At 37.0% G+C, this 19,745-nt stretch overlaps 3 protein-coding genes across 6 annotated transcripts; 1 reads left to right on the forward strand and 2 right to left on the reverse strand.

The window, feature by feature from the left end:
* Positions 1 to 4,137: 4,137 nt before the first annotated feature.
* Positions 4,138 to 10,974, reverse strand: LOC137000818 (uncharacterized). Of its 4 annotated transcripts, none has more exons than XM_067358318.1 (9): positions 10,724 to 10,937; positions 7,860 to 7,892; positions 7,642 to 7,768; positions 7,190 to 7,518; positions 6,453 to 6,750; positions 5,571 to 5,627; positions 4,961 to 5,099; positions 4,601 to 4,763; positions 4,138 to 4,422 (listed from the first exon to the last, which is right to left on the reverse strand). In XM_067358318.1, the coding sequence occupies exons 3-9, from the start codon at positions 7,746 to 7,748 to the stop codon at positions 4,187 to 4,189; spliced, it is 1,329 nt and encodes a 442-aa protein (XP_067214419.1). In that variant the 5' UTR covers positions 7,749 to 7,768; positions 7,860 to 7,892; positions 10,724 to 10,937; the 3' UTR covers positions 4,138 to 4,186. The 4 variants fall into 4 exon arrangements, with proteins under 4 accessions (XP_067214419.1, XP_067214417.1, XP_067214420.1 ...); XM_067358316.1 differs by having other exon boundaries at positions 7,860 to 7,945; XM_067358319.1 differs by having other exon boundaries at positions 4,138 to 4,310; positions 7,860 to 10,974.
* A 540-nt stretch (positions 10,975 to 11,514) lies between these two features.
* LOC105667966 (uncharacterized) lies at positions 11,515 to 15,505 on the forward strand. Its single transcript, XM_067358315.1, has 8 exons — positions 11,515 to 11,746; positions 11,844 to 11,996; positions 12,080 to 12,240; positions 12,335 to 12,574; positions 12,665 to 12,985; positions 13,156 to 13,297; positions 13,482 to 13,609; positions 13,722 to 15,505. Exons 1-8 carry the CDS (start codon positions 11,590 to 11,592, stop codon positions 14,043 to 14,045), a joined length of 1,626 nt encoding a protein of 541 aa, XP_067214416.1. The 5' UTR covers positions 11,515 to 11,589; the 3' UTR covers positions 14,046 to 15,505.
* A 1,144-nt stretch (positions 15,506 to 16,649) lies between these two features.
* LOC137000712 (uncharacterized) lies at positions 16,650 to 17,435 on the reverse strand. The gene has a single exon (XM_067358054.1). The coding sequence runs from the start codon at positions 17,433 to 17,435 to the stop codon at positions 16,650 to 16,652; it is 786 nt and encodes a 261-aa protein (XP_067214155.1).
* Between the last annotated feature and the right edge of the window lie 2,310 nt (positions 17,436 to 19,745).

Genomic DNA, 19,745 nt, shown 5'->3' on the forward strand with positions numbered 1-19,745 from the left:
TATAATTACATTTATTTGGTAAAATTGAGAATTTTATCTTTAATTTCAAATCCTTAAACATTATTCCAACTTAGTGTGCGATCCTTAAATTTCAATGAACAATAAAAGGTAAAGACGTGTTGTGCCGAAATAGCTCTAGTGCAGCGATTCTCCGACCACAACATAATAGGAAAGACACTCCCTCCGCAACCAGCAACAATAACAATAACCAGCAACAATAACAATAACCAGCAACAATGATGCATTTGAAGATTCATCTCTACATGACTATCAGCCTGCTATTGGAAGATCGATCCTGAGTCGATCGGCCCCCTCACGATTAAATTGAGCCATCACTGGCTTCAGGTACCATACAAGTCAACACCGGTGAGTCCGTTCCAAATTCATTTGCATGAGAAGGTTCAAAATCAAAATCTGAGGGAGAAACAATGTCAGATACTGAAATAACATCTCCGTGTCCAGACTCGAATTGTAATTGTCGTTTCGTATACTGTATCTTGGATAACGCGTGCTTGAATAAGAATACTGGCACGATATTGTGTCTCAATTGTTATCACGATTTGTCGAAACCAACACGCAATAATTTCAAACACGTCCTCGGACATCATCTGAATATTGGTTCTATAGTTCCATTAGCAAAGTGTCGTGTTTGTGGCCAGAACGTATCTCAACCTTTTCCAGTGCGTCACTGTCTCGCGTGTCTCAATCATTTTATAAGCCTAACAAATCAATTGACTCGAGAAGGACAAAGCATTGTTAATCTTCCCGATCCTACCAGCGTGCTACTTGGCGGAGGGCCGGGAATACGTACTCTAGTTATAACCAGCCTGTTAAATCAATCGTCTAATTAATTAACGCCTAAATAATTGATATGTGTGTGGGGAAACGCTACGCTTGTCGGTCGCCTCGATTAGAATATCTTTATAGGTACTCCTTAGCTAACTGCGTTCGCAAAACCAGCTACGTGAATCCTACGGCAAAAGAGCGTCTTTGCAAGGAATGTATTGCTAGCGAACCGATTAAATATAAAAGTTTATTTGTGATTTTGAATGAAAGGCATTACGCATCCGTCGGCCGTCGCCGCCCAAGATTACATTGCATCATTTGCCATTGTTATCTCGCGTTGATTCAACCGATTTCCGAGTGTTACGAATGCGAAGACAGGTATCTTAATTATATGCAAACTTTTGCCGAGAACGGAGAAAGTTTCTATGATCAACGAGATCCAATGTTACTCCCCTAAAATTTTGGTCAATGTCTATTTAATGGTATTTGGCGATTCTTTTATTCTGATTGCGTGATAGCAAAACTTAAATAACTACACGTTAGTCACAATGGTTGATTACTATTTCATATTACGTTTCTGTATTATTATCATATTTATATTCTTGTGGTCTTACTCCGATTCATTATTCGTCTCTATCTGAATTACTACTCATTAGAATACGGTTCTAATCATTATTATACACGCTGTTTTGCAGGGTCGCGACAAAATATCAACACGATACTGCTTTCCTTACGATTTATTATTTGAATTTTTTATTTGAATTTATTATTTGAATTATTCATTAGAAAACGGTCCTAATTATCGTTCATATACACTGCTCGCGTAAGGAGCAACAAAATATCAACGCGATACTGCTTTCCTTACGATTTCTCATTTGAATTCGCTATCCATTAGAAGGCGGTTTTGGTTACAATATTTATATTAAATTACAACATTCATGTTTTCATATTCTTCTCTGATCTTTTACTATTTTATTGGTCCGTGAATCTTACCGATTGAGTCTCGCGTAAAGGCGCGAACACTACGTGTTACCGCCACCACATCGGGACGTGACAATATATAATGTATCTACAAGACATCTGCATTAAAAATTGTTTTTTTCTGTTTCCATTCTTAAAACAAAAGTATTAATCATAAAGAGCAATGCCAAATGATAATTTTAATTTAGAAAGGGATTCATACAGTCTCTTATGCACAGAGAGATGCGAACTCGAGTTCCGTGCAACAGGCAACGTGAGGGGCAGAGCCCCCTCGTATAGTTACGAGCACCACACAAGTGAGAACGTCACGCGTCCGTGTGTATTCGGCCGGTCGGTCGACACAGCGTACGATAAATGTTATGAATCAAGCGTTTCTAATCGAGTAAGGCGAGTCGCGCTAGAACAGGGAAACGTAATTAGATGTTTTAGGGGGCCAAATGTCAAATTAGAGGTAACATAGCGGGCCACAAAGAGATCGGCAAGCAAAAAAAAAAAAGAAACTCAACTACCTAAACGATCTTGAAGATGCAACAATATCAATACTGTTTCCTACACAGTAAAAATTTGTGCGTCCATATGTTAAAATTTTCTTGTGTTACCATGTTTTGATTACTATTTCAATGTAAAATTAACATACCACTGATATGTTATTATTTTTATAACACTTTCATGTGTTACATTTATGTCAACTTTATAAATTAACACTTTGTGTATGTCTCTTAGAAATGGAATATTATTTTGAGTACTTTTAACACAATCATTTTAAATAATCAACATGTCTCAAAGTTAATTTAACATTCTAAAAGACGTTGAAGTAAATCTTCAAATAATCATGTTAAATTAACTTTGACACATGTTAATTATTTAAAATGATTGTGTTAAAAGTACTCACAAAAATATTCCATTTTTGAAACATACACAAAGTGTTAATTTATAAAGTTGACATAAATGTAACACATAAAAATGTTATAAAAATGATTATTTGATATATTTGAAAGTAAACAGATTTACTAAAATCAAATGTTTCTATCAAAAATAGCTTAAGTTAAAATAACTACTGTCTTGTGTTAATATAACATAAAAACTAAATGTTATTTTTTTTCTTTTTAAGTATTCGTATGTTAATATAACTCAAAATAAAATGTATTAATTTACACTAAAAAAAGTTATATGAAATATATTAACATAAAAAGCTGTAATATTAACAGGTGAAATATTTAATACAACATTTTATTTATTCGATACATTGGTCTACGAAAGATGGCAGTTGTGTATATCGTTAGTCTGCCCGTATCGTCTCTAACGACTCGTCAGTTCTGTTTTGTTTTGTTCCGTGTGAGATCAAGCAGGATAACATACGACGCTACATTCTTCCTCGTGGGCAACGTTATTAGTTGTGAATCTATTTATATTAGACTTTGTTTCTGGCCATATCTCGCTCGTTGTGGGAAGGTATTAATTAAAAGAAGAAGAAACGCTACATTCTCGGCAGCATTTTATCTCGTGATTTTAGTAGGCAACTTACTTGCAATTACTCGTGAAACGAATAAAGTGAAACAAATAAAATTGAGGTGTCATTGAAGTTAGTATTGTGGATTGAAATATATTGTGTGTACGATTTTCTCATTTTTCGACTATTAAGCAATTTATAGTTTATATTTTTATTAAAATATCTTTTTATTTAAAAATTGTATGCAAACCCTGATAGCCACCTGTCTGTGTTGTTGCTGCCACGTTGCCGAAAACAAAGGGCATTAGTTTTCAGCAAATTTAGAACAAGGTGTGTGAGTCATTTGCCTCTGGTATGATATCACATGAATTCAGCATGTGTTGCTGTCAAGTTGCTATGTGTTTGCTGCAATGGTTTATCGCTGTACATAAAGAGCAAAATGACAGCAAGTTGCCAACAACACATGCCGAGTCATAAATTACAGCAAAAATTCAACAGCGTGTCGAAAACGGTTAAATATATTTTTTGCACCCTTACTCTTTTCAAACATATAAAATAATAAGTAAATAAATCCTCCTTTTTGTTATCACCAGAAAGAAAAATTTCCTTATTTATTATTTGACATATATATTATATATATATATAATAGATATGTAAAATAATAAATAAGTAAATTCTTCTTTCTAGTGATAACAAAAAGAAGGATTTATTTACTTATTATTTTATATGTTTGAAAAGAGTAAGGGTTTCAAACGGATACACACACACACACAGCAAAAATATCGAAAATATAATCCGATCGGCAAATATAAACTTGTATTACTAAAATAATTATAAAAAATTTTTTAACTTTTAAGTGAAATTAATCGGGATAAGAAATGATAGGATAAATAAATTGTTGCAATTGAAAATTATGCATATATATTGAAAAATATTTTATTTCTGGTCATTACTATCTAATCATCATCATCATCCTTCTTCTTCTTCTTCTTCTCTATTGCTTATTTCTTCTTCCTCTTCTCTGTTTCTTGTGCCAAATATGGCATCTGCTTCCTCGCGCCGCCTTGTTCGGCGACCTTTCTCTCCTGGTTGTCTACGAACAGAATTTCGCAGTCGTTGTTTAGCGAATCTTATGGATTCTTTCACAGCATCATAAAATTTTTGTTGGTCAGGTACCGCAAAATAAGGGCTGTTTGCTACCGCTTCTAAATTTATGAACAGAATAATAACAAAAAAACGTTAAGAAGGAATATATTCCAGTGATTATAAATATTTCATAAATTGAAAACAAGTTGAATATTGTAATAAGTGATACAAGATTTGTTTTTCAATTTTTATTCTTTTAATGCCATTTTAATAACATTATAAATAAAAATATATTACCATATACTGCATATAATAACTGAGTATTATAAAGTTCGAGATTCCGGTCCTTTTCGCCCCATAAGGAATATTTATTTAATGCTTCGTCCGTTATTATTTGTTTCATGCAAAATTTTACACTTTCGTCCAAAGTTTGTCCTCCCAAGTATTTGAGATATGTCACCTAAAATACATTGTATAGGATAATGTAAATATGATAATGTATTTAATTTCTACACAATGACAAGGAAAAAAAATTATATATGAAACAAAATAGAATTCTGTGTTCTGGGAAACACTAGAATATCTATAAAGATTCTTTATATATTCATGTCATTACTATAATATGATTACTGTAATATATTATGCTTTAAGACCTACCACTTCGTTGTACTGTTCTTCGTCAATATTGTCGAAGTTCTGCACTTCTTTGACGGATTTTAATGGAATACAGTGTGGTTTCATTGGCATTTTATTGCTTTGCTTTTTTAACAGTTTATCAAGTTTTTGGGTGATGGTTCTGAAACAGAGTATAATAGCCTAGAGAGTATTAATAATAGTAACATCCTCATCTTAAAAATTAAAACGGTTAACATTTTTTCTAGCCATTTATAGTATTTTTATAACATTAATATCTATGTATTCGATCACAAATGCATAAATAAAAAGAAAAAGGGCATTTCTATACATGATTTAAATAAAGTTTGATCTATGAAGGCTTCCTAGTTTCATCTTTTAGTCATTATCGTGCAATAATGTTACGTTGCAAAATACTGTTTAATCGGCAAGTTTAGGACACAATAGTGTCGAAAAGAATACTCTGATTACAGTAACAATAAAAATTTATATTATATTATACAGGATGTATAAAAAGTATCGGATTAATTTTGACTATGACCGCATGTACCGTATATAAGACATTTTCATTATTCATACACATATACATATATACTTTAATATTATTATCAAAATACATATGCAGAAAGCTTACATGAAATCTTCTTTCGTCGGCATATTTTCTAGCTGCTTTCTCATGTTATTGAATTCCCTAAAACGTATAACATATTTATTTTTATTTCTTAGAAATAATATTATTTCTAAGAATTTATTTTTATCTACTATTTATCCAAAAATATCTATACATTCGCTGCATGTACATATATACAAAATGTGTAGTATTTATGTAACTTGTAGAATTATTTACGACTAAATTTGTGATTTTTTTTGGTTTTGGAACAAATACATGTCGAATTCTTCAATGTACTACAAGTATAAAACTAATCCCGTCATCACATTACTCAAAATGACTCAGATATCGATCATGTAACTTGAATTTTCCAGCTAATAGAAAACTGAAAGTGTCAAATAGTCAATATTATATTAACTTAAAGATATCTATATCTCTTAAGTTATGTGCGCAGACCACACAGAAAAACTATAAATAGCACATAACTGTTAAAACACGTAATAATTGAATTTTCCAGCTAATAGAAAACTGAAAGTGTCAAATAGTCAATATTATATTAACTTAAAGATATCTATATCTCTTAAGTTATGTGCGCAGACCACACAGAAAAACTATTAATAGCTCATAAATGTTAAAACACGTAATAATTGAAACTTTAACCTTTTTTTCGTTTCTACCCTAATTGTTTTATGAACACTAATAACATTTTTAAATGTTTATTTCGTTTACCAGATCAGCTAATTTCAGTTAATTCGATCAAAAAATTATTGTATACAAAGAATAAAAGTCGTAACTAATGTACTAAAGGATATAACTATTAAACTGCGTTTATATATTTAAATCTATAGTCTTATATTTCAAAAGAAATTCAACATTTTATAAATAAATAGAAAAATTATCACTTGCCCTATTATAGCATTCCAATAATGCTGATGATCATGTTGTGTTGCATGCTCATGTTGTGTTGTTTCATGATAATTATCTCTTGAAGGATACGGATAGTCATATCCGTCATATCTATCATGCCGTTGATAGCGATAATTTCCCATAATAGTTTCAGAGTATCCTCCAGTGCATCCGCTTGTTTGCGGCATTTGTTGCAGACTTTGCAAATGTAACAGTGGATTTAGTGCTCCGGAATCATTAGGACGCACGCTTTGATCTTCGGTAAAAGTGGATGCTCTATTAGTGCTTTCGAGTTGCCCTGTAATAAGAATGAACTCATTATTAAAGATTTTTATAATTATAATATAAAACTATTTCAGAGACGTTACATTTGTTGACTGCAAAGATTTCACCTAAAAAATATTTCTTTTTTCTCAAACGTAAACAGTAAAATCAAAATTTTAAAATTAATTTTAAGACATCTCAACATTCCATTACATTAACATCCACGTAAATTACTTCTGTTTTCAAGGAATTGATTTCAATTGCATTTCAAATTTCAAGTGCATTATTTTTCAGTCAAATAATTAGTTTATAAACACATTTCTTTTACAAAGCTTTTCATATGGAAGGTCAAGACTTATGAAAAATAATGTACAGAAGATTCTGTTTCATTTGATCTCCTAAACAAATTAAGATATTTTTATAAATCATTACAGACATATTACATCTCACATGTCGAATATTAAGTGACATACCACCAACACGTGTAATGGAAGTTGAAGTTCCTGACATCAGTTGCGTGTAACTGCGGTCAACCGCAACTTTTTCATTCGTAACTGCTACGTCGTCTCTAATCGGTAAGGACCAAGATGACATGTTGCTTCTTTCTGACTCCTGACTTGGAAGAATCGTTGTAGAAGCGTCGTTTGGTGCATTGCGAATTTCATCGACATCTTTATCGAGATTAATTGGTTTCTCTGTTTCTGGTTTTTTTTTCTTTTTTAACGACGGTGCTTCGTCCTGACTTGAAGTTGTCACATACCTCTTTGGTTTTGTAATATTCCTCGTAGGACGTTGAATGTTTCTGCAATTCAATATTTTATTCTATTACTAGAAATTTTTTTAAATTACTATTTTTTCCAATATCTGCAATAAATTTTCGTAATATCAATAAAAGATAGTTCATAATATCAACTACAGTACTTACTGACTTAAACGAAATTGTTTCAACTTCTGAACCTTATAGTTAGCAACTCCAGCCTTAGAAAAGAATGCTTGTTTACGACGTATATGAGTTTTGCGTTGGTTATTCATCTTTCAATGAGTCTCACTACCTTTAAATGTATATAAAAAAAAAAGAATTTAAAAAAGTTAAACTCTATGCACAAAATTCCATTTAAATGCCGCAGTAAATACTTTTATCACCTTTTTAATGGCGATTTCTACTGTTCTTATCAGCTATCAAACATTTTGTTGCGTACAAATATTACAGATTTTTAAATGGATTATCTCTGCATTGATAAGAGAAATCAATATCATCATATTTTGACAATGTAATTTATACGCTTGACCAATGCATTAATAGACGTATCTTGTTTAATTTTATTTACACAAAATTAGTAATATAATTTATACACTAATAAAATATAATACAGTAAGGAACTTGTAAGAGTGGAATATGTACAGTGTTACGAATAATATTACTATGTTAGAATACTATACAAGTTTTATATATAATTTGAGTTATTTCGAGGAAACATTCATTCATTACTTTTATTTAATAATATTGGATTGTGTATATACTCATGTTTTTGCTCTTTTATTTTTCATTATCTCCTTTAGTGTTTCTTTGTTACTGTAGGTTCCTATAAAAGTAAGTTCCTATAAAAGAACTGATATAACATATTCACCAGGAACCGGCTTATCGGTTTCGGAATCACTGCTGGAATCAGAACTCTCGTCATCAATAGTTTTCCAATATAACATCATGTAACATTTTGCCCGCACATCAGTAATAGGTATTACATAAAAATCGCTTGATAACGCAGAGCATTTATAAATATCTAATGATGATGATGAAATACCCACATCATAAAAATCTTCCATAATTTCGAATTTCTTTACCACAAAATGGTACGTTTCATTCATTTCTAATATGTTTTCGATGACACATACTGAAGAATCCTTTAAAATACAACATTTGTTGCCAAGTGAAGTAACATTAAAATACATACTTCCGGTTTGTATCTTTGTGTACTGTTGACAATGTGTAGGAGAAAATCCTAATGGAAGAGGACCTTCGCCATGCCGGTCGAACATTTGTATAACTGTTGCATTACTGTGTGCGGAATGTTCTTTCCGCTCATGATTATTTATTTCCGCCTGTCTGAGGGCAAATTGCTGTAAAGCCTGATGAGGTTTTCTATACGAGCGTTTGAATAATTGCATATTATTTTCATACTTAAAAGCGGAAAAACTGTCAAGCGGACCAAAGCGTTTGACATCTGCCACCAGGTGTAGCAAAGCATGCACATTGTATGACATAAAAGAAAGTTTATAGAAAACTTGACATTTTTCAACAAATTTTTTAAGTGCTACTTCTGCACACTGTAACAGAGACATATTCGAAAATGTGTTACTGCAAAGCGTACGAATTGCTGTATGTAGAAATAATAAATGAATATATGTTTGTTTTTCCATAATGCCAAGCATTACTGTAGGCCCAGTATATAAAATGAACTGTCGTCCCTCTGTGGCTTTATAATCCGAATAGTCGCTCAATGACCTAGGTTTTCTGGCGAAGTCCCGTGGACAATAATGGGAAAGAAGTTCAAGTCGTTTTGATACTACATCTAGGTTTCGGCCTGATAATTTTGTCTTTTTACCATATTTGCCCGTAATCCACGCCGTTAACAATTTCTTCACGACTCCTATACACACTAAGTGCATATAGTCTACGGGAACTTGTGTTACCATTCCCATAGGTAATCGGGATAAAGGGCTTTTTCCTTTATGATGATCGCGGTCTGTCATCCGAATGTACTCTTCATCGGTTCTTAAACGATGATTCGTACCTAAGAAGATCATTCGTTGCTCATATCGTATGCCGACAACTTTACATTTTCCGCATGCATGACTCGATGTGTGCCCATAATGATTTAATAACCAAGAACGTGCTGGAGCATCTGCGATGAATGCTCTCAGTGTAGTGGGAATTTGTTGATGACTAAATGTTATACCGCCCTTTTCAAAAACTTGCAATACATCAGTTACAAATTCATCCATAAATAAGTTAATGTCACCTGGTTTTTTATTCCCCATATAAATACCCACTATTTCCGGTTTGCTGTTACTTATATTGCTTATTGAAATTTGGATCGGCCAAATTTGCATTGTCCCACATTTGTTTAATTTCGCGCCGTCGGTACTCCAGTCTATTTCAAGAACGGAAGGAATCTGATTCGGTGGAGTTTTCTTCAGAATATTATTAATGCCTTTTTCAAAACCAATATGAAGGTATTGTCCTGGGTACATTGAACAAACTGCAATTCTGTCACGCGGCGTATTAAGTAATGATCTTGTATCTTTTGGTAGAAACGTATGGCATTTATGTGATCGTAATGTATTTAAGATTATATTCCCCTGTGTATGGGTCAGATTACATTTTATAAACGCTGATGCTAAAGATTCTTGAAATGTCTGATTTACAGTGTCCAAAGATATGTCATTATTGATTGTACTACTATAATCATTATCTACGATTGACATGTCATTGACTTCAAGATTTTGTTCACTTTCAACATGCATTAAATCATCATAAATATTTTCATTCGTATTTAACTCGATAGCAGAAGACACTGTTTCATTATTAGCAAGATTATCTGTTTCATTATTAGTAAGATTATCTGTCATGTCTACTGACAACATTAATTGTTCGGAATTACGCTGCTGTTCGTCGTAACATCTTGTTTGATAAAATCGCCTCATTTGCAACAGAACTCTTGATTGCCTCTTTGGCCCTAATTGAAAAATAGGCTTACGGCGTCTTTGAAATAAACTCATATTTAAAGATATGTTAATGTCCGACTAATATATATAAATTCTACAATATTATATCTGATTAGTGTATGTATTTTAATAATAGAGAATTATAATATTACAATAATATTGATAAGAATATTTACACAGGAGCGTATAATGGAAAATTTCGATAAAATATTGTACAATATGATATCAATTTTACATAACCTTACTTGCAGGAATTTATATTCAATTAAAAATCCAAATACCTGTACGGCCGTACTTATTGATAACGCAACGTATAGTTGACGTAGATATATATTCAAAGATGTATATTCAAAACTATCACTTTTGAATGTTAATAAAATATTGGTAAAAGCAATCTCGTGCTAATGCGTGCCAATGCGTGCCACGTGCCACACCTTTGACCGTTATATATAATCGTGGACTATGGATTGCTAGTTGGTGTACTAATAATAAAGATCTGTAGCGCCTTCATCTCCTAGTGGCAGAAATGTGAAACATACAAGTAAGACAGCAATACATATAATAGTAGAAGACGAGGAAAGGAATAAGTTATACGTCGTTGTGCCATACTTGCTCCACATTATGCGTTCACTCTAGAATATACATTTACAAAATTAACAAAATAATAATAATAATAATGGTTGCAAGACGCAATTAACATATTTAAACAGTTTTTAACAATTTAATATATTTAAATAGTTTTTAACAAATATACGACAAAAGCACAGACATCATTATCTTTTTCTATCACCGTCATGTTGCTCTTATGTTGTCGAAAATGAATGACAAAGCAAAATGTTTTTCATGAATAGAAGTCATTTTGTTGGCAACAAAATGAGCAACAGTTGCTCTCCGTTTGCTCTGAATCTGCTGACACGAAATGTTTCAAATCTGCCCTCGTGTTGTTGAATACATATGACTATGCATTACGTTTTTAGCAAATATACAGCAACTAGTCGAAAATTCATGCTCAGCATTAAGTTGCATGATTTTGCAAAACATGCTTGGCTATCAGGGAAATTTCATATCATTTTTCATCTCTGATGTCATAGTTCAGTAGTGGTATGAATATTCAAAAGCCTTTAATTCTTATTTATTAATTATTAGAATGGCGGATAACGATCTCAGTTCATTCCCTGAGCCTTTGCTACAAAGCACTTATTATAATCCATCAAATGGAATGAGTTTTATTTTTGAATATAAAAATCAAAGGCATTGGGTAAAAGTTCTTTATCCATATACTTATGAAATGTTTGAGGCAAAAGGTATTATACAATTTAAATAATATAACACGTTTCATATTATTTGGATTGATAACATTTTTCCTTTTGCTTACAATTTTTATTTCTTATATTTTTTTAGCAAAAGAAATATTTTCGAATTTAAAGAATAATGAATTTAAATTCTACGATGAAAAGAAAGCTTTACTAACAGGTGAATTTTTAATTGAACACATTCAGTTTTCCGGAAGAGGTGCTATTATTATAATTGAAGTAGATGAACCAGTTGTACAAGGTAAGTTCTTTATTTTTATGTTAAATATAAGTTATGCATATGTATAAATCTTATTATTCATATATACGGCTATTTTTTTATAGATTTAGATTATTCAACAACCCCAATACCAAGTTCTTCCTCTAATTTAACTATCGATACTTCTGAAGAAGATGAAGCGCCAGGACCTGTTCAGCAAAATATATATAATTTATCATTTTTACATCAACAAGAATCAATGAAAGAAGAAATTATTACAAAAAAAGTATTAAAACATTATTATTTTATATAATTATAATATATTAAAAAATATTTAAAGATAGATTATTTAATACGATCTCTTATATTATAATTTTTAGATCATCAGAAAAGTTATTTTAGAGAATCCGTGTGGAAAAGACATTTTTGAAGAATATAATACGAAGGGATTTTTAAGTGAGACAAGTAGAAGACGGATAATTAACATAGTGGTTACTCAAATGCTTACTTTGAAACAAAAATTAAAGCGTCCATTAACTTCATTAGATAAATGTCAGTTTGCCAAAATTATAGTAGAAATTTTCCCAAAATTACGAGATCCGGAAACTGCATTAGGCTATGTAAATACAAAGCACATTTTTTAAACAGTATTGAAATATTCTATAATTTTAGATAAAATTTTTTTACATTTATTGTTTATTGCTTTTTAGGAATCTTTTTACGATCCAAAAACTAAAACAGGCTATTTAGCAAATAGGCTTTCCAATGTAAGAAGAGGTGTAAAAAGAAAAAGAACGTGTAATGAAGATTCTGAAAACAATAGAAACGATCTAAACGTTACACAGGATGAAAATGAAAACTTAACCCAAGCTGAAATAGATGATATTATTCTTTTTCTCAAAAGTGCCACACAGGATCAAAAATTACAAATTATTTCTAAACATAAAGACATATTTCAGTACAGAAGAAAATTTTGTTTAAATACTAATTTCTTCGACACATTTCCAAGATTCATAGATACACCTGAATTGGTAAGTAATTTCTTAACAAATATGTTATATACATATGTAAAATATGAAATATATAACATAATATAATATATTTGATCGTATATTTATATTTTTAATCTAATTTATAATATATAAATAAAATAGTTAAAATTCTTTATTATAATAATTCTTTATTTAATTGACTTTTCTAGATTGAAGAAGAATACAAACTATTATTTCCCAAATATGATGCCTTCTTCTTAAAAGAATTTACCAACTTTTGTGAAATTATTTTGAGAATTTTTTCTAAGCCTGACTATGAAATACATCCTTCAGTAGATAAATTGGGAGAAGGTAATGAGTATATTTACAATTAATGTTGTTTTATTTACAATTAATTTATATTAATTTTTATTAATTTATATTATATACAATTTTATTTACAATTAATATAATATATATTTACAATTAATGTAAATTTGTTTTATTTAATAATTTGTATAAAAAGCAACATTTATCAATTTGAGAAATTTTTCAGCTTGGGATAAACATACACGAGCTATTTTAGCACTATGTCGACTTCTTCCTCCAACAGCTAGAGGAAAAAATAAAGCTGCAAGAGAAAAATCCACTGCGGTTTTGGAAAAAATTATTTTATTTAAAAAGGTATATAGAAAATAATAATTATTTATATATTTTTATATACTTTATAATTTTAGTTATGTCAGAAAAGTCATTACATATTGGTATAATGCTACATTTTTTTGTTTTGTTCTAGAACGGTACGCCTTTAGAATCAAGGGAATCAGAGTCAAGAGAAAAGATTCAACCACGTTTAGTCGCCGTAGGTTCAACCAAAGCAGCTGTGGCTCAATACTTTCTAAACGTAGACAACAAGTTCATTCTACTTCATGCGCAAAATTTCGTGAAGGCTTTTGACATTTTGTTTAAAAGTCATTTCGTTTTTCATACAGAATACGATTCGAATCTGGTAAGTTTCTACAGATTTATAGAAACATATTTTTATAAAATAAACAATGGTCCCGTAACTCCACGTATAAGAGAAGTATATACACTTCTACGAAACCAAATGGATACATGAATTAATTTTATTTCTATATTTTAACTGTATTATTATTGAATTGTACACTTATAAGGTACTCTGAATAAGTTATACTGATTAAAATTGAACTTTTTGGTTTTATTAATTGAGACATTCATTTTTAAGATGCCTTATATGTGTACAAATTGTACTTATGTTGGAAATTCAATTAAGGAATTATGTCGACATTTAAGAATAATTCATTCTTTCTATGAAGGTTCACAATTAAATTTAAAATGTTGTTTTTTAAATTGTCCTTTTATATTTAAAACTTATTCGGGATTTAGAAAGCATTTAGCTAAGTGTAAACTAAATGTTGAAGAAGTTTGTACTGTAGATGATTCAAATAATTTGACAGAAATTCCACCTAATTATAGTTGTAATACTGATGAAAATTTAAATATAAATAATAATAATAAGTCGAATACAAACATTAATAAGAATTTAAATACAGATGAAGATATAAGTACAAATATTCTTGATGATATTTCGGAAGATATCAATAATAACTTTTCATTTTTTATACAAAACTTATATTCTTTTGGCATACCTGATACATCGATTGATAAAATATTGCAATGTTTATCTCAACTGATAAATTCTGTATTCGAAAAATTTTTGGATAATGTAAATGAATCAAACGTTATCTGTTGAGAAATTGTATCAACATTTTTTAACTTTTGATAGGTATTTAACAAAACATAAACGTAAAAAAAAGTACGAAAAATGTATGGTAAAACCAATAGAAAAAAGTTGTGGGGTTTGCATGAAACAAAAGTTTGATTCAAAATTTAAAATGTATAAAACTGTTCCTCTAACTTGCACATTTACTTATGTTCCAATTATTGAAACCTTAAAATTTTTATTTAAAAATAATTCCTTTAAAAAAATAATATTTAATTCCTTCAATAAAAAGACCTTAAATTGTAGTACATACAATAATCTTGTAGATGGTGAAATGTATAAAACCAATAACCTTTTCCATAATTCAGAAAAATTAACTATTGAAATAGAAATATTTTTTGACGACTTTGAAATTTGTAATCCCTTAGGTAGTAAAGCTTTGTCTCATAAAATTGGGGGATTTTATTTTGTAATATGCAATTTACCTCCTCATTTCAATTCTAATTTAAACAATATTCATTTATTAACTTTGTGTTATAGTAAATACATAAAAGATTTTGGTATAAATTCAGTTTTGGAAGTAATTGTAAAAGATTTAAGAATTTTGGAAACAGAAGGTTTTTACATTGAAGGAGTTGAATATCCAATAAAAGGAACTTTAGCGACATTAAGCCATGACAATTTAGGAGGAGCAACGTTATATGGCATGGTTGAATCATTTCAAGCTAACTTTTTTTGTAGAATATGTCTCATGCATAAAAATTTTACTAAAATAAATTGCAAACAAGAAGATATTCTTTTGAGAACACCTGAAAATTTTAAAAATCATATTCAACTTGCGATTAATCATTACGACGATAGTGTATATGGAATTAAATTACGCAGTGCTTTAAATGATTTAGAATTTTTTAAATTTGGAATAAATTTATCAGTTGATATAATGCATGATTTTCTGGAAGGAATTTGCCAACTTGAACTTGTAACGGTTCGCCTTTCTCGACGCCGCGGATCTGCTCGCCGGAGTCAGGATTCGAGAGAAGGAGGGAAGCTTGATCGATCACTCCATGAAATATATTAAAGCTGCGTTTATTCAGTCAATTGTGGTGAAGAATACAAAGTGCGCTTCTGCGCGGACGTTCCCTCTTAAGGTCTATGGCGTTCACTTACACTAACGTTAACTACACTCTATATAATACAACCGCGTACCGGGAGAACCCTGGTTTTAGGAGAGGGAGCACCCGTCTCCTTTAGGACGGCCTAGCGCGCCGCGAGCCGGGAGAACCCTGGCTTCAGGGCGGGAGCACCCGGCCCTGTCGGTGGGACGTCGGAGAGACCGAACGCCGGGAGAGCCCTGGCAGCAGAGCGGGAGAACCCGGCCCTGTCGGCGGAAAATCGGAGATACCGAGTGCCGGGAGAAACCCTGGCAGCAGAGCGGGAGAACCCGGCCCTGTCGGCGGAAAGTCGGAGAGACCGAACGCCGGGAGAAACCCTGGCAGCAGAGCGGGAGAACCCGGCCCTGTCGGCGGAAAATCGGAGAGACCGAACGCCGGGAGAAACCCTGGCAGCAGAGCGGGAGAACCCGGCCCTGTCGGCGGAAAGTCGGAGCAGGTATATCCCGGGAGCACCCAGAGATGTGGTCTGGTCGGATACCGGATCGGGACAGGTCTCGTTATGCTGGCCGAGCCGGCTTATATACCCGGCTCGGGCCTCCCACCCGCGAGTATCGGTCGCGCAGTGGGAGCGGTCCCCACGCTGGGGCGTCGCATGGGCGCGAGCGCTCGTGGGCGTCATAGGCGTCGAGCCTACGTCTGGTCGGTCGCTAGGGACGATGAGTGGTAGGCGCATCGTCACATCACCCCCCCTCTTAGGCTAACGCAAGGAATAGACTCTGGCTTAAATGACTTGAATTTTCTGTGTTTATTATTTATTATTTTTTTTTTTTTCTTAACCTAGGCTTACAATGTACTCCTTAACCTATGCTTAGACTAAGCGCTGTACGCTACGGGGACGGCCACGGCGGTCGAACCGGATGATCCACCGTCCGGTCGCGGTGCGGATCCGGTACTTCCGGCCGAGGATGGCGGTGAGGAACGGGACCTCGACCTCGGTGCCGTCGCCCAGTGTCACGGTCACCACTTGGGGCCCAGGTTGCCGGGGTCCCAGTCCGATAGACCTGGCGAGCGCGGGTTGGCCGGAACTGGCTGGTGGCAGGTCGGGCATGGCTGGCCCGGGCGTTGAGGCTGGTCTGGCCGGGACGGGGCGCCTGATGAGCCTGGGCGGAGGCCGACTGGGGCCGGTGGCGACGGGCGGTGCGCCGGGCGTGGTAGACCCGGGTGCCGGAACGGCGGCCTTATCGGGGCCGGCGACAAAGGCCGGCGGCGAGTCGGGCGTGGCTGGCCCTGGCGGGTTACCCGGGCTGGCTTCGGTGGGCGGCCGGGTGGGTGGTCGGCTGCGAACGGCGGTCGCGACGCACGACCGTCGCCTGGGCTTTGGCGGTGGCAGCGGGGCGAGGAGCAGGATCGCTTTTCGGCGGTTCTCCCGGTCCGAGCGTTGTACTGACGCCCCGGGTCGGGGCGGCCGAGAAACAGGTCGCTTCGGGGCATCGGGCGGCTTGGCTGCTGGCTCCGCCGTTGGCTGGGGGCTCGGGGTTGGTCGAGGCCCTGGCGTCGGCTGGGAATCCGGTGTGGTCTCGGTCTGACCGGACTCGCTCGCGCTGTCGGAGATTTCCCCGAATAGGGCGTCCGCTATTTGCTGTGCGTTGGACATAGCGAAGGATTACTAAAAGCTCTATTTCCGGGCGGCTTTATATAGGCAAGCTCGAAGGGGCCGGAGTGGGGATGGAATGCGGCACGTGTCGGTTCTCGGCCGGCGTGCCGACGCTGGGAAAGCGGCCGGGAGTGGGAGTCAGGAATGCGGGCAGTAGTTCGTCCGTACGGCAAGCGCGCCGGAGTCGGTACGGGGACTGTGTCCCTGACAGTGGTCGTGCCGTAGGGCGGGCGCGTCGGTCGGCGTGCTCGGCTATTCCCCCTCTCCGTCGGACGGTTCTTCCTCGTCTGTGGGCCCGGTTTTGAGGTCCTGAACGTGGACGTGACGGTACCATTTGCCCTGTGCGCCCCGCAGGTCGACGATAACGGGTGACAGGATCCTCCGCACCTCTAGGGGCCCGATGAACTTGGGCGCTAGCTTAGCGTTAAATGCTTCGCTTCGGTTGGAGAGCGGGCGGTCCCGCTTCCACACCCGGTCGCCCAGCTTTGGCCGCCAGTCGCGACGCCGGAGATTATAGTGGCGCTCCTGTCGCTGGAAGGCGCGGGCCAAGTGGATCCTGGCGACTTCGAAGGCCTCGTCGAGTTGTCGGCAGACGTCCTCCGGGCTCCTGGAGTTGATCGGTATCCGGCGGTCACGCGGATCCGGCCTGGCCAGTTCTCGGCCATGAGTAAGGAAGGCTGGCGTATATCCGGTGGCCTCGTGCCGCGCGGTGTTTACGGCGAATTGTAGAGCGTCGACATGTTCGTCCCAGTTTCGGTGACGTTCCTGGACGTACTGCGCGATCATGGTCTTGATCGTCCGGTTGGCTCGTTCCACCGGATTGCAGTGCGGTGCGTACACCGGCGCGGTCTGGTGTCGTATCCCGAAGGAGTCGAGCATGGTCCGGAATTGTCGCGATGTGAATTGCGTTCCATTGTCCGATATGATGCGTTGCGGGCACCCGTGCCGGTAGATAACTCGCCTTGTAATTTCGCGGGCGAGAGTGGGAGCCGTGGCCTGTCGCAGGGGTACTAGCTCTATCCACTTGCTGAAACGGTCTTGGGCCGTCAGTAGCCAGGTGTGCCCTTTCGCAGACCGGGGTAGAGGACCCACCAAATCTACGGACACCTGTTGCCACGGCTCGGTGACGGGGGTGGCGTGTAGCCGTCCGGCTGGTCGTTGCCGCGGTGGCGTGTATGCCAAACAGGGGGGGCAGCGGCGGACATATCGCGCGACCTCCCGGAACATTCTAGGCCAATAATAGAGCGACGCGACGCGGGCGACTGTCTTGGCTACGCCCAGGTGTCCGGCCGTGGGATCATCGTGTAGGCGCCGCAGGAGGTCCTCCCTCTGGTCTCGAGGGACGCATTGTTTCCACTGGTCGGAGGCGGGTGCGTCGTGGAAATCCAGGCTGTGTAGCACGTGCCGGTACAGCTGTCCGTCGCGTATATCGTAATCAGGGTATTCTGCGGGCTGACTCCGCACCCGCGAGAGGAGTCGTCGGTACCACGGGCAGGCGGGACGTGGAGTAATTGCGCTGACCTGCGGCTCGCGTGACAGGGCGTCGGCCACCTGGTTCTGCGTCCCGCGCCGGTATCGTATACAGAAATCGAACTGCTGCAGTTCGAACAGCCAGCGGCCCAGTCGGCCGGTCGGGGCCTCTAATTGTTGCAGCCACTTGAGGGCCTGGTGGTCCGTGATGACGACGAACCGGTATCCCTCCAGGTATCCCCGCATTCGACGAATGCCCCAAACTACGGCCAGGCACTCGAGCTCGGTGGCGCTGTAGTTACGCTCGGCGCCATTGAGAGTGCGGCTAGCGTAGGCAATCACCCGTTCTCCCTCTGCAAGCTGTTGGGTCAGAACGGCCCCGAGGCCGTGTGAGCTGGCGTCAGTTTGCAGCAGGAACGGTTTCGAGAAGTCGGGGCAGGCTAGCACGGGAGACGAAGTCAGCGCTGCCTTGAGCCGTCCGAACGCGAGGTCTTCCTCGGGCCCCCAAGACCACCGTACATTCTTCTTGGTGAGATGGGTCAGTGGTGCGGTGACCGTCGAGAAGTCCGGTATGAATCGCCGATACCACGAGGCCATCCCCAGAAACTGGCGGACCTTGCGGACTGTGGTGGGGGCAGGCCATCCGGTTATGGCGGCCACCTTGATCGGATCGGTGCGGACTCCATTTCGGTCGATGATATGACCAAGATAGCGCAGGCTCTCCCGTCCGAAGTGGCACTTGGCGGGATTAAGGCGGAGCTTGGCCTGGCGTAGGCGCCGGAAAACTTCGGCCAGGTGTTGTAGATGTTCCTCGAAGGTCCGGCTTGCGATCACGATGTC

Source organism: Linepithema humile, chromosome 6 (genome assembly GCF_040581485.1).
Source record: "Linepithema humile isolate Giens D197 chromosome 6, Lhum_UNIL_v1.0, whole genome shotgun sequence".
Classification (NCBI taxonomy): domain Eukaryota; kingdom Metazoa; phylum Arthropoda; class Insecta; order Hymenoptera; family Formicidae; genus Linepithema; species Linepithema humile.